General features: G+C 41.3%; 1 protein-coding gene across 8 annotated transcripts in view; it reads left to right on the top strand.

Annotated features, from left to right (window-relative positions):
- Positions 1 to 11,575, top strand: part of wnk2 (WNK lysine deficient protein kinase 2) — a 25,925-nt gene extending 14,350 nt beyond the window's left edge. The window contains exons 10-30 of one of the 8 annotated variants that reach the window (XM_014006152.1): positions 716 to 748; positions 1,059 to 1,151; positions 1,422 to 1,832; positions 2,590 to 3,219; positions 3,580 to 3,629; positions 3,724 to 3,886; positions 3,990 to 4,106; positions 4,613 to 4,777; positions 4,864 to 4,906; positions 5,810 to 5,995; positions 6,142 to 7,013; positions 7,231 to 7,288; positions 7,394 to 7,458; positions 8,360 to 8,606; positions 8,691 to 8,949; positions 9,042 to 9,274; positions 9,357 to 9,596; positions 9,745 to 9,843; positions 10,610 to 10,654; positions 10,759 to 11,075; positions 11,163 to 11,575. In XM_014006152.1, coding sequence (XP_013861606.1) covers positions 716 to 748; positions 1,059 to 1,151; positions 1,422 to 1,832; positions 2,590 to 3,219; positions 3,580 to 3,629; positions 3,724 to 3,886; positions 3,990 to 4,106; positions 4,613 to 4,777; positions 4,864 to 4,906; positions 5,810 to 5,995; positions 6,142 to 7,013; positions 7,231 to 7,288; positions 7,394 to 7,458; positions 8,360 to 8,606; positions 8,691 to 8,949; positions 9,042 to 9,274; positions 9,357 to 9,596; positions 9,745 to 9,843; positions 10,610 to 10,654; positions 10,759 to 11,075; positions 11,163 to 11,459 — 4,623 coding nt within the window. In that variant the 3' untranslated portion in view covers positions 11,460 to 11,575. Of the gene's footprint in view, positions 1 to 715; positions 749 to 1,058; positions 1,152 to 1,421; positions 1,833 to 2,589; positions 3,220 to 3,579; positions 3,630 to 3,723; positions 3,887 to 3,989; positions 4,107 to 4,612; positions 4,778 to 4,863; positions 4,907 to 5,809; positions 5,996 to 6,141; positions 7,014 to 7,230; positions 7,289 to 7,393; positions 7,459 to 8,359; positions 8,950 to 9,041; positions 9,275 to 9,356; positions 9,597 to 9,744; positions 9,844 to 10,609; positions 10,655 to 10,758; positions 11,076 to 11,162 lie in introns of all 8 variants that reach the window. The other 7 variants (XM_014006149.1, XM_014006151.1, XM_014006150.1 and 4 more) reach the window with 7 other exon arrangements.
- The last annotated feature ends 2,791 nt before the right edge of the window (positions 11,576 to 14,366 follow it).

The following is a 14,366-nucleotide window of genomic DNA, read 5'->3' on the forward strand; positions in this document are numbered from 1 at the left end:
TGTATGTATGTATGTATGTATGTATGTATGTATGTATGTATGTATGTATGTATGTATGTATGTATGTCCTGATACATCTCAGTAATCCAGGTAAAAAATCAAAGGAAAAAAAAAATTGTATAGGTCCTCTGGACGGGTTCTTCTTTAATGAAACGTTTCGTCTCTCTTCCAAGAGACTTCTTCAGTCTGAGAGTTTCAGGCAAAATTCAGGCTTTTATGTCCTGCCTCCAGGTGACTGATACTCACATCACATGACCATCGTTCACAGGTGACTCATACTCACATCACATGGCCATCGTTCACAGGTGACTGATACTCACATCACATGGCACATCACATGATGGCCATGTGATGTGAGTATCAGTCACCTGGAGGCAGGACATAAAAGCCTGAATTTTGCCTGAAACTCTCAGACTGAAGAAGTCTCTTGGAAGAGAGACGAAACGTTTCATTAAAGAAGAACCCATCCAGAGGACCTATACAATTTTTTTTCCTTTGATTTTTTTACCTGGATTACTGAGATGCATCAGGATAATTAAGAACATGTTTGTTGTGTTAGGAAGATGGATACAAAAGTTTGCATTTCTTTTTTGCTGTGAATGTGTACTGTTCTGTTGTTTAGTACACGTGCTCTGTATGTGTGTTTATACTGTATATGGAAAAAGTCTATTTATGTTGTTTGTAATTCCTTCCCATTTGTCTCTTTTCCCTTCAGTGTCATCTCCAACCAGCTGCCGCCCCATCCCAGGTAGAGCAGCACAGTACAAAACACACACACTTACTGTAAGTCTGCTTGCCCAGCAGCTTACCTCAGTCATAGTGAAGCACCTCCAACTATAGAATAAATCTATTCAGATTTTAAAAATTTACATTTTGACATTTCAGACACAAAGTCTTTTTACCATGAAATGGCTTGGGCTTGGACAAAAGTAGTAATAAATTTAAAAAAAATGTAAATTAWAGACAAGTTAAGAAGGTCTTTTTGAACCTCAAAACTTAATCTGCATTTCCAATTCAAAAGGTTTGATTTGATCTTCTTTCTGTTATCTGCTGACCAGCCAGCGTCACACCTGAGTCCTCCTGATCCCTCCTCCAGTTTTCCATTTTGCAGCGCTGCCCCGCCCCTTCTGCCTCTGCAGATCAGCACACAGGTGTGTTGTGGTAAAATTAGAAAKACAAGAATAGACAAAATATGCCGCTGGAGTTGAACAGCTTGTAAAATGCGCAGGGTTGCAGTAATATATGGAGTTCCATTTGTGCCAAAAATAAGTTTAAAAACATGGACTAAGGCTCAYCAACATATTTTTGGCACAAATGGAATTCCAWAGATTCATACAACATTCGCACAGGTCCTGTGTGTAATACGAATCGAGTTGCTGTCGTTGTTCATTTTATTTCATTTTCCCCCTTTTCTTTCCCAGTTTTCCTCATCATATTCCATTGTTCARGTGCCCCCTACCTTTTCCCCAGCTTCTCTGCCGTCTGCCTACAGCAGCAGCGACACTCCGATACCTAGCTCCTACTACTCACCTTCAACTCTCCTCCCCTCCCTTCCTCTCACTCCTCATGCAGCCCTTTCATCTGTACCTACTCTTGGCACCCCTCAGACCCCTCTATCTACACCTCAACATGTGCCCAGTTTGGCGCTTGCTGTTCCACTTCTTGGACTGGCCAAGTCCCCTGTGGTGTCACAGCAGCAGAGTGGCCCCCCCACATCTCAGCCACACTTCAGTAGCTTCCATTTCACCCATACTTTACCTCTCTCCCAGGTACAACCCACCCCATTTCCTGCCCCACATCCTGAGCAGGAACTGACTGAGCAGCCTGTCCAGGTGAATATCGGATTCAGTTCTCACTGAAATGGTTCGATCTTGAGAAATCTGTTACACTAAGGTGGCAATGGYTGTGTCCAAATTCAGGGACTGCATCTTTAAAAGGACCCAGCCTACTGTTCAACGTAGGTTGGGTCCTTTTTGACTGCCAAGACCGGAAGAAAGTAGCTGTGAATTTGGATGGTCAAGCCTTCAGCTTTATTCCCGCCCTTACCCCGGCATATGTCCTGTCTCTTAGCAATCATGATGGCGCTAAACAGAGGCAATGAAGATCAAAATTAGCAAAATGTTAATATATTAATATTACTGGTATTATAACTTTACAAAATATCTTAGATGTAACACATGAATAACTGAGGGATCTGCCATACAAGTTAAAAACATGRCTATGCAAATAACAAAGCATAACAAAACAAACGCTTTAAACTTGAATTTCTGTACCAGTGCCAGATTTTTATTTAAATCTTRCGGTCGGCCTGCAGTGCATCTTGGGATAGGGTGTGTTGAGGATACACTGAACTCGTTCCTCAAATCAGGATGCATTGTGGGCCGCAATTGGAGTAGACTTTGAATTTGGACAGCCTTTGGTGTATTGTTGTGATGTAATCAGCCTTCAGATTCAGCCTTCGAAGGATGCAGCCCCTGAATTTGTACCCAGCCTAGGTGTCTGTTGGTGTAATGCATGCATGGCATGCCTTTGGAGATTCAGAGCAAGACAGTCAGACTGATGGGCAATTTCTTTTTGGTTCTTTTGTAGGTGATTGCTCCCCATGGGAATCTGAGAGATGTTCAGCTTTTGGAAAAAGTCCCTTCTGTGTTGCCTGCTGGTCAGCCTCCYCTCTGGGGAGAAACTACTGCTGCTGGTCAGGACTTCTGTGTAGCTTCTGCAGCTCTAGTGCCAGCCTCAGCTTCAGTCCCAGTCCAGTTAGAAACTAAAGTCTCAGCTCAAACTCCACCTCCAGCCCCAGTGTCAGCTCAAGCTGCGACAGTGCTTCCAACTCCCGCCTCAACACTCGTTAAAGCCCCAATTTCAGTGTCAACACATGTTCCACCAACACTGGAATCTATTCCCTCCGCCCAAGTTCAAGCACCGTTATCTACATCGGCTTTTACTGCAGAGCTAACAGCAGTCTCTTCAARAAACTCTGGTTCACCCTTTGCRATGGATAAARTTCAAATCCCCACCCATGGTTTGGTTCCAGACCCAGTTTCAGTCCCTCTGCCAGCATCAATGCAGCCTGCAGCTCCTGTTGCAGCTTCAGTTCTGCATCCTGCTGGCATCCAGACAACAGCCTCAGTGCCTGAGTGTGCCAGCCTGACTACAACTCAGCAAAATACAGAAACAGCATCTATCTCTGGAAGCCTTCAACAAGAGCCCAGTATGGAGGTATAAAAACATTTGTACAATTTTAAGATGAATTCTGATACGTGTAAGATTTTTAAAGAGTTCAATATAAAGTCACTTTTGATTTGAAGACATCTGATTGATTTTCAAATACATTTTTAACAGCCTATTCCTAATAGACTCACAATGATTCTTTCACTGAGTCAATAATCAGTTTGCTATGTGCACAAAGTAGATCCTTARATAGTTTAAACCAATTATTTTTAACATTATACAAGTTGTGCAGTGTTTTATAAGAAGCACAGAACAGCAGAGTAAAAGTTAAAAACATAGCAGCAAAGCAAACAGAACTCATATTGGGAATGGGTCCTCTGTCTTTTTACCAACTTTTTTTTTTCTTAGGACTTGCTTCGTGATAAAACGTTATCACTTTCCAGTTACGCCTATGACAGGTGTGTTTTAGATTCACACTAACTTTCAGCTCTTTACAAATATAATTTTTTTAAATGCTGTTTTGAAATGAGATGTCTCTTTTGTTCTCTTTAGTCTCAACTCTGATATAGCATCAGGTAGAGAAACAAGTGACGGCTATGAAAGCTTGGCTGGTGGGAGCAAGMGGGATGTAAAACCCAGAAAACACCACCGTAAGTCTGCCCGCACACGTTCCAGGCAAGAAAAGACCAGCAAGCCCAAACTGAGCATGCTCAATGTGAGTTATCGTGTAATTTACAGCAACAACAACAAAAAAAATCTCATACCTTTAAAATTCTTAAATGTCAGTTAATGTAAATTATTAACCCCTCTTTACCCAGGTTTGTAACACTGGTGATAAAATGGTCGAATGCCAGCTGGAGACTCACAACCACAAAATGGTGACGTTTAAGTTTGATCTGGARGGAGATGCTCCGGAGGAAATCGCCACATACATGGTATGTCCAGCTTGTTTAAGTTTYCAGCTTTTGCCTTTGTTTGTGACATTGATAAGTGATAATAGAGATATTGCACATTAGATTATCTACGACACCTTAATCTAACATGTGCAATATCACTATCATCACCTATTCTTATATCATCTAATGATATCTGATGGGACCTCTGCATCAGCTACACTGTTTTTATCTTTAGCACTGTTTTTATTTTCAATTTACACTGTATAGATGCCAAAGTATGCTTACTGTTCTCTGTGTTCATTTAGTTCCCCATAGTGTTTATACTTATCTCTTCCTTGTGTGCTCTAATTTTATTTTTCCTTTAGATTTCCTTAATATTATATTTACTTCCTTGTGTGCTCTAATATTTTTCTTTTATATTTTATCTCTAATGCTTACTTCAACGGTTGCTACTGTAATAATTGAAATTTCCCCCCGGGGATCAATAAAGTATTCTGATTCTGATTTTGATTCTGAGAAAGCTCTTTAAAARGTAACGTTTACAGGTGGAGAATGGTTTTATCCTTCCGTTGGAAAAGGAGATCTTCATTGATCAGCTGAAGGACATTGTGGATAAGGCTGAAGACGTGTTGAATGAAGACATGGACAATGAAAAAGACACAGCGTTGAGCTGTAGTCCACTGCAGGACCAGATGTCTGAGGTAGGAGAGGTACGTAAGTGTTGGATATCTGTAATAACACACTGCAAATGCTAAAAATGCAAAGGACAAAGCTTACATGTGAACATCTCTTACAGAGTCAGCAGCCAGGAGCACCTCAGCCTGTGTATCAGCAAAATGGTAACAGGACTTACGGATTTGTTTAAAAACTGTAACCATGTTTATGGATTTAAACAGTGTTGTATAAAGTACCACAAAGTGATACTTGAGTAAAAGTTCAAGTATCTTACCAAAATATTACTTTGGTAAAAGTTAAAGTCTCCTTTAGGAATATTACTTGAGTAAAAGTCTTAAAGTATCTGATATTTTTTGTACTTAATTATTAAAAGTAAAATTACTGATTTTAAATGAGCAGTTAAATTTTCCATAATGACATTTATTAGGAGGTGACTTCCCCCCAAAAATGTACTGTCATATTAAAATAATTAATTTATGTTAAATTTAGGATGCACTGTTGCACTTATAATAGCTGTTTCAGTTTATTGGCTGCCCAAATATTTTCTCCAAAATACAAATCTATCTGAGGGTTGTGGCCAAATGCAATAACATAATTCATGAAATACAAATACTTATTAAGTACAGTCCTTTTATTTTAATGATTATGCCCTTTTGTAATGTGACATGATTTGTTTGTGTACAAACTAATACAGTATCAGAATTTTATATATTTATATTTCTCATTCAACCATAATTAAATGCACTCTAACAAGGAGGCACAATTTGTATGGATAGTATTTATTTTTTACAATAACAAGCTGAAATGAAAACAAGCAAAAATGAAATAAAAGTAACGACTTTCTACTTGTTGCCTTTTTTAAAAATGTAAGGAGTAGAAAGTACAGATAATTGTGTGAAAATGTAAGTAGTAGTAGTAAAAAGRAGGCTGAAAAATAATTACTCAAGTAAAGTACAGATACCCCAAAARTCTACTTAAGTACAGTAACAAAGTATTTGTACTTAGTTACMTTACAACTCTGGATTTAAACYGATTTTGTATTTTCTGTCTGAACTCCTGGGTTACAGTCCTTCACACTGGAAAGCGATGGTTTATAATCTGCCCGGTGGAGGAAACCCCCATGTCCACTCAGGACACACCTTCTGAAGGAACAGCTACYCAATCACTTGGGAGCTCAGCCACGTCCCAGCCTGCTGAAAGCATCACTGCAAGGCCTTCCACCTCCAGAGGTCACTGTGTTCCTACACACCAACGTCAGTATAATGTCTGGCAGAAACATGGAACAATAACTTATGGCAGCTGAATGACATTCTTTAGGTCTTTGTGGTTAACATTTATGAGCTTTAGAAACTAATTATGTGAAATCTCTTACTCATCTTGTTCTTTCTTCTTTCTGTAGAAGAGGGGTCATCTTCCACAGTGTCAGGTGGAAGTGGAGGGTTCCACTTTGATGTTTATGGATTCTCTAGTCCCCCAATAACGTCGAACACAGACCCGCTTCTTTTGYCTGCGCTGTCGCCTCCCGTGTCTGCACCCCCGACTCTCCAGTCAGCTTCTTCGCTGGAACCGGCTGTCAGCTCTCTCCAGTCCGRCGTTCATCAAGTCAAACCAGCCAGAGCGCAGACGTTGCCCCCGTCTTTACCTCATACGTTTTTCCCAGTGGAAGAGTCGCAGAACGTTCCCCGGGGCTCCGTCTCTCCTACCCACGCAGCTCAGCCGAAGCTCGAATTGACGCGTCCACTTTCGATTGCAGACGAGGTGCCCTGCTGTCCTCTCGTCATGCCTCTATCGCTGGATGTGGGCGCTTCACAGGGTGGGTCCCCCCTCACCCCTCTCCCCCTCCAGGAGCTCAGTTCAACCAAAGAGTCATCGTCTGTCTCCTACGCCTCYACAGCGCGCCCCGACCTGCCGCAGCAGCCGGTGGTGTTCCATCAGCCTTTTTCAGCTGTGGGAGGCACCAAAGTGTCCTCTCTACCCCAAAGTCCAGCACCATCCCAACACGGCGGAGGACCCTCTGAGTCTGATGGRGAAGGGCGGCTGGGCCGTGGAGGGTTTGTCGACAGCACCATTAAAACTTTGGATGAAAAACTGAGGAATTTACTTTACCAGGAGTACGCYCCGATGTATCCATCGGGCAGTGCTGCAGAGACACCAGGATCTGGCACAGAGTACATTCAGTTTCCCCCTGGTCCTGACAGCGCTGCTGGAGGGTCAGGGAACAGCACCCCAGGGCCWATCGGGGAGGGACGCTACAGGGCAGGAGAACAGTTGGTAGATACAAAAAAAAATACAGACTGGAAATGTTTAGTTTAGTATTCAAATGTATTTAAAGTAACATTAACTGTGCTTTGAATATATTCATTTAAAAATATTTAAAAGAAGAAGAGTGCTAAACTGCAATAATGAATCTGAAATAATGCTACAGTGATGAATGGTTTCTACTTTTCTTCTCTCTTTTGTTTCTCTCTCCTCCTGCCCTCTCAATAAGCCTCAAATTCCTGAGAGAATGGACAGTTTGAGCACACTGAGTGACTCAGCCGTGTGTGGTATGACAATTATTATTGCATCTAATAGATAGTTGGCTCTGATAAAGCATTATTTTAAAAACAAAATTAACATGATAGTTAAATGTTATGGAAATTTTTCTGCAGCTTCTTTTTCAAGACGACACATCCCTCAATCTGTGTCCTGCACTGGAACGAGAGGTCGATTTAAYGTAGGAAACTGTGTTTTTACACGTTTAATGACATTTACGTGGTGTTCGTCAGATTTCATTTGTAAAATTAAAAAAATATTTCAACCGCTCAGTGGTGGGCACAGTTCTAAAGCACTAAAGCACTAATAGGGGAACTAATTTCCTGATTAGTGCTTTAGGGCTTTTGCTAATTTTAAAATTTATTAGTGGTTTACCACTTGCTAAATTTATAGGCTAAATTTAGAAGCATTAACTGAGGTCTATAAATGTTTATTGATCAACATTAATGTTAACAGCTGATGGTGAAAYCTGTCGCACATTTTGTTCATGTGTGTCACTTATCTACCAGGTGACAATGTATGAACCCAAATAAGTTGTGGAATACTGATAAGTCTTACCATACCATACCATACCATACCATACCATACCATACCATACCATACCATACCATACCATACCATACCATACCATACCATACCATACCATCTTTATTTATAGAGCACTTTAAACACCCACAGGACCAAAGTGCTGTACACATAAAATCAATAATAAAAAAAGAAAAAAAAGAGAGAGCAACATGGCAACATGTGACTCACGTTGTCTGCTGAAGAATGCTCATGGTTTGACTGGGTTATTTTAGTTCTTTAGAATTAGCTTTTGCTAAAATTTCCAGAGTGTTAGTGCTTTAGAAGTGCTGCCCACCACTGCAACTGCTTTTCTATGTAATATATTTTATGACATTATTTGTAGCCTACTTATAAAATATGTGAAGTTTTTATTTTCAGAAAATATATCAAATGTGGGTTTTTTTTTCGTATTTTTTCATTTTGGAGCAACATGGAATAAAACAAATCTTTGCTATTATAGAAATGTTTGTGATAACTGTTTTATGAATCTCAGCCTCTTGTCTCTTTTTTCTCAGATCATCTCTGTTCCTCCTGAAGTGGCCAACAGACGGGACGTGAAGCAGAGGAGCTGGAGCAGCGCAGCCTCCCCTGCACACCCCGTCGGATACATCAGGGACCAGGTCCAGGCTGAGACCTTGGCCACCTCCACCACAATCGGCCGCTTCTCTGTGGTGAGCACCGAGGACGACATCACACAGAGGACACGCTGCAGCCGCTACTCTGCCCCACCTGATTTCTACCTGGACACGCCTCCGTCCATGGGTAAGAGGGGGTCGCTGCCTCGRGCTCACACCTCGGACTCTGTCCCTGTGGATGTCACGGTCCATGCTCGCTTCCTGTCCTCAGACTCTGGGGCCGAGAGCAGCCCCGTGAAGCCGACCCCGGCTACTTTATCTCATCACCCTCGCTCTGAGCGCAGAGGGAGTGACCTCATGAAGAGGGCAGTGGCCTTTCTCCGGCGCACCGGTCGCAGCAGCAGTGTGCAGAGCTCTGACTCACCAGGTAGGCATGGAGGTGTGCCCGGCTCCGCCTACGCCAGCAGTGATAACGACTCAGAGATGGAGGACTCTGACATTAAAAAGGAACTTCAGAGGCTGAGAGAGAAGTAAGGTTTTTATTTTTTTTATGCCGTTGTAGTGAAATAAATTTTATTTTATCCTGCAAGTAGTTTTTATTTTCCTGCCTTCAACCCTGCAGGCATCTGAGAGAGATCTCGGAGCTCCAAGCACATCAGCGAGGAGAGGTGGAGCTGCTGTATCGAAGACTTGGTAAAGCTCCTCCTCCTGGTCTCGGTCTSTTGCACGTCGCGCCACACGGAAGCCGTAGAAAGAGGTCCAGCAGGCACAGGCTGAAGCCAGGGAAACTCCTCAGCCCTCTGGTTCAGCAGTTTAGAAATGTCAAAACCAAAGCCGGTGACTCCAGCAAATCCAGTAAGTTTCTTTTTCTAAACTTCAAGCAGGTCAATATTMCAACAAAGACTCGTCTCCTCCTCATGCTTCTCTGTGTGCTCAGGCACTGCTGCTGCAGCTGTCYCTACAGCGGAGCCCAACGTCAGTTTAAACGGCTCTCCGGGCAAAACGTCTTTCCCTGCCCACAGCAGGCCACGGTCYTGCACCAGCCACCTGCACACCTCGACCTCTGAACCTGTGCAAACGCAGCAGCCCTGTTCCCTCAAAGGATCTCTGTCCTCTGATAATATTTATGCTGGACTACACAGAGACGGCGTYGGCACACAGCCTCCACCTGGTCATGGTGAGAATAACAGCAACTCTTTGTTTCTGACAACAGACAAAAAAACAAACAAATATGAAAAAAATATAAATATATATTGATTTTGGGAGATAGATTTCCTGCTCATTTTATCGTTTCATCTTTTTTCCTTCAATATGCTCCTCTACAGGCTGGTCTAATTACCCTCAACCATCTGAAAGAGTGACCAATAAATCCAGTAGCAAACCACGAGCTAGATTTCTCAGCGGGCCTGTGTCTTTGTCTATCTGTTTGTATCCCTTCTCTTCCTCTATAGCTTCARTTTTTTTCAGTTGGCCTTATTTTTCATCTCACAAACTTTTTTTAGCCAAAATATTTAGCAGCAGTGCTGGATTTTATTTTACTTTGCAGTGTTTAAATCGTTTGTTGTSCTGTGTTATTTGCTTCACAGACACTTGTTTTTTTTCAAACACCTCAAGGTTTTTATTGAGTGGATGTTTTTTTCAATTTTAGGATTGTCTCAAAAACATTTTCCAAATATGATAGATTAGTTGGCTTTCTTTTTTCCTCAAACCCAATATGTCTTAGCACAATTAAAGAGTTATCACTTTCTGGCATTAACATCTCTGCAGTTTCAGATGTTCAACATTCAGTTTAGTACAAATTAGATGACCTTTTTTGTAATATATTTAATTTTGTAAATTTACTTTAAACATATTTTTATGTTGTAATGTTTCATGCACCTTGCAATACTTAATTAGGCCTGTGCATGAGGAATGTTTTACAGCTGACTACAAATTTTGTTTGTTTCCACTTGCTCTGCTGTTTCCTGTTCATGTTTTCTAAAACTAATGCGGTTCTCACTTGCATGATATTTTTAMCTCTTTGTTGTCGTGTTTTGGTCTCATTAATAATTTTGTACTTGGCCTTTTTTTTGTTTGTTTCTTTTTTTTGTGGCCGTATTCAGCAGCTCTATTTTGGACAACYTTCACTCTTGAATTGCACTGCCTGGCAATAAGACCGAAAATTGTACTTATTCATTTTTTATCTTGTAGGGTCCACACTGAAAAGACTGTGTCTTGGTAAAGAGCGAGGCAGCAGTATGTAAAATTATGTCTCATATCAAATATATTTATTTATTCATCAAATCAAAGTATKTATTAACCCCACCACTCATTATAATTTAATGTGTGTGTATTCTCAGGATTTGGAGCTGCAGCGTCTGGAGCTTTCAATCAGTCACAYCAAATGCCCGGTGTTGTTACACCTCCTCCTCCTCATCAGCCTGTTATTGGCCTTGCCCAAGCTCAGGCTAATAATAGCAACAACAAAAAAGGCACATCCATGAATGCTACTGTAAATAACATGCCCGAAGACTTGCAGGGACTGATGGATGACTGGGCTCAGGAGGTCCTGATCGTCACCCACAGGCCACGCACCGCTTCTCTGAGTATCTATGGACAGCAGCAATGGGATCAAGTTGGACTGCTGACACACGAGCTGCCTGCTAGTGCTTCAGAAGTGAGTTTRCTCATGTGTTCGATAAAAATGCTACAGCAATATCCTGTTTAGCTCTGTTTCTGACATTATGCCAATTTTTTTTTTCAGGCATCATCATGGACAACCCAAGGCCRAGCAGCCTGCACCTTGCCTCTGTCGTGGCCTGATAGCCCTGGGTCAGCAGTGATGACCAGCCCCTCCTCAGGGCCCCATCACGCCTATCAGCCACACTCTCCTGCCCCGTTCAGAGCCTTGCCATCCCCTCTATCTTTTAACCAGTGGCCTGGTTATTTCTCTCCCGTTCCCTCAAGAGTCTTTGCCTTTCCTGCTGGGCCCTCCACTCAGTCTAGTCCCATTTCAGCACCGCCACATCAGCTGACAGACCCCAAAGCAAAGACTCTCTAATCTGGGTAGCAATGGGTCTTCCAAATCCATTACCAAATAGTTATATTACAGTAGCTCTTGTTTATATTATGTGCATAGAGTGTATAAATTAAACCAGCATGTGTGTGACCAGTGTATATACCCATCTCCATTCTTGAGTTTTATGGTTTCTGTTTCATTTGAGTTCACATACTTCATGCTCACATTATAGGAAATAACTGAATGCAAGCTGATGAAAAGAGGTCTGTTAAATATGTTTAATTAGCCTAATCAGTGCTGAAGGWACAGAATTTTGTCATTATATATGGATGTACATTACAACTCCCTTAATGTACATAATGTACTATTCATTCATTTTGTACTAATATAAATAGTTCATGTATTTTGTTGTTCATCTTGTTTAGGCTGCWACATGTATATATATGAATTCTTGTTAGTCTGTATATAGCTCTTTGRGTTTGTACAGTCAACACTGGATAATTCGTAGGTTAGTATGCAGCTGTGGGTCTTAATGCAACATGTTTAGCAACCATCACGCCATCACTGTGAAGAATTGACCTCCTGGTCAGTAGGACCTGTTGCTTTACTCTGCTTTCTCAGCTCAGACAATAGATAGGCTTCATTCTTTATCAATGAAATACTTCCAGCACAAGCGCTCAGAATATCTTTAAGAGATTTGAACGGACTTGAACTTAAACTTTTAGGTGCAAAATTACCTACGAGAGTGCCTTGAACAGCAGATTCAGTTTTTCTGAAGAAAAGCATTTAGGCTCAAAGCAGACCCTAGATACACATTTATCCATCTGCTACCATTTATCTGTTACAAGGTTGTAAGGGAAATAGTAGAGATCCCCAGACCCTAGCCTCTGTTAGTTCTCCAAGCAAGTCGTGGTATAGAGAGCCTCCTTCTTGTGTGAGATGTCCAAAACACATTACTTGGAAGGCATCTTGGAAACACTCTTTCTAGAGATCCTAACAAATTCAGCTGGCTTTTCTCAATATGAAGAAGCAGTGATTTAGGATCTTTTCAAATGACTGAACTCTTCACTCTATTCCTAAGGGTGAGAATAGCTGCCCTTTTTTTTAGAAATCTCGTTTTGGTTGAATTTGCGATCTTACCTTTTGGTCACTACTTTTCCATTTGAGACAATAATTTGTTCCTGTGCTATAGAGTTCAGTCGTCCCTATTCCAAATGAGGATCATGGTATCAGCTTCATCGGTTCGATTTGACAACAACCAGTCTAATATAGGAAAGYTTCTCTGCTTTTGAGTGCAAATATGATCAAATCATGTAAAAACCTGAACATGCTATTTAAAACTAACCCTAAACAGACATTTTCACACTTTGGATGTGTCTAGAAAAGTTTCGAACTTGACATAAATGAACAATGTTTGTGATAAAGACCTACCGTAAATGAATCTAGGTGCTGAGAGTCATACAAAGCAAGCTTCCACATCCTTTATACAGAAAATGAATTGGCTATATCAAAGGTCTTGGTACTGTGGATCTTTGAAACACATACAACAAGACTTCACAAGGAAGACTATTGGAAGAGCCTTCAAAGTCCGTAAAATGCACAAAGTAAACTGCCATGCACCCTCCAAGTATCTAGTCAAGGGTAAAGAATTGGTCCAGGGTTTCAAAATTCTGATAAAAGTCCTGTTATTTATAAATCCAAAGTATTTTTACCATCTAAACTCATTTTGTGCCCTCTTGCCAGGAAGCACATTGTTTTGGGACATATCCTCAGAAACATAGTGCAACAACAGCAAACCTTCTAAGCAACTCTGCTTCCCTATCACTGCTGTGATTGGATGGTCTCCCAGAAAATCACTGACTTTGGCTTCATTACAGTACATATATCCAATTCCCTATATTTATAGCAGCAATGGAGGTTTTAAACATAGTCCCTGTGGATTCTATGTCCCCAGCCCTGCCAGAGGTGGAAGATGAAGATCTGCTGGACTGGGGCTTTTGGCAGAAGCTTCCAGTATATCCATTTTAAACACTTGGGTGCACTGACCGTGTTAGTATTGCTTCAGATTGGGAGATCTTGTTGGTCCTCTTGTTCCAAGCTGACATTAGGATCATAAATGAAAACAAAGGTGATGGGGTGGTGGCGCAGAGGGTAGAGAAGCAGAMTCTGTGATCAGAAGGTCACTGGTTCAACTCTCTGCAGACCAATCAGCCCCACTTTGGGCCCTTGAGCAAGGCCCTTAACCCCCCCACCCCCAGCTGCTCCCTGGGCGCTATAATTGGCAGCCCACTGCTCCACATGTGTGCTCACGTGCAAAAAAAGCCAGTTCCCTAAACTGAAGATGAAAGAAAGCTGCCTTTTTCTTCCACCTGGGAAAATCCAGCACTAAGAGAGGAGGTTGAGAATAAACTAACTCTTACGTCTTGTTTCACACATTATTAACAGTCTTAAGAGTGCAATAATGCCCAGACCCTCTTTAGGAGATGGGTTCATCAACCCAAGTGCTGTGTCAGATTTCAACTACATCCAGCTTAAACCTCTCAGCTTCCTGTTTGATCTCACACCMGCACTATGGCCTTTCTATTTAAAATTATGCTCTAAATATTCAGGATAGTTTCATTACTCAAAGAAGGTTGTTGGRATTAAAATCTTGTAACAAGGAAGGCTGAAGAGCTCAGCGTATGACAGGGCTAATCAACTGGTGGCCCGCAGATGATTTCCATCCAGCCCACTGTCGCCCCTGGAGCGATTTAGTTGAATAGCCCTGATGTATTAGTTTACCATAATCATTCGATACCTCTGCACCTGCTGTTTGTAGCTTTACATTTTGTTGCCTTTGTGGATATAGAGAGATTATGGATAGGTTTATTATTATTATTATTATTATTATTATTATTATTATTATTATTATTATTATTATTATTATTATTATTATTATTATTATTATTA

Source organism: Austrofundulus limnaeus, unplaced genomic scaffold, assembly GCF_001266775.1.
Source record: "Austrofundulus limnaeus strain Quisiro unplaced genomic scaffold, Austrofundulus_limnaeus-1.0 Scaffold35, whole genome shotgun sequence".
Taxonomy (NCBI): Eukaryota; Metazoa; Chordata; class Actinopteri; order Cyprinodontiformes; family Rivulidae; genus Austrofundulus; species Austrofundulus limnaeus.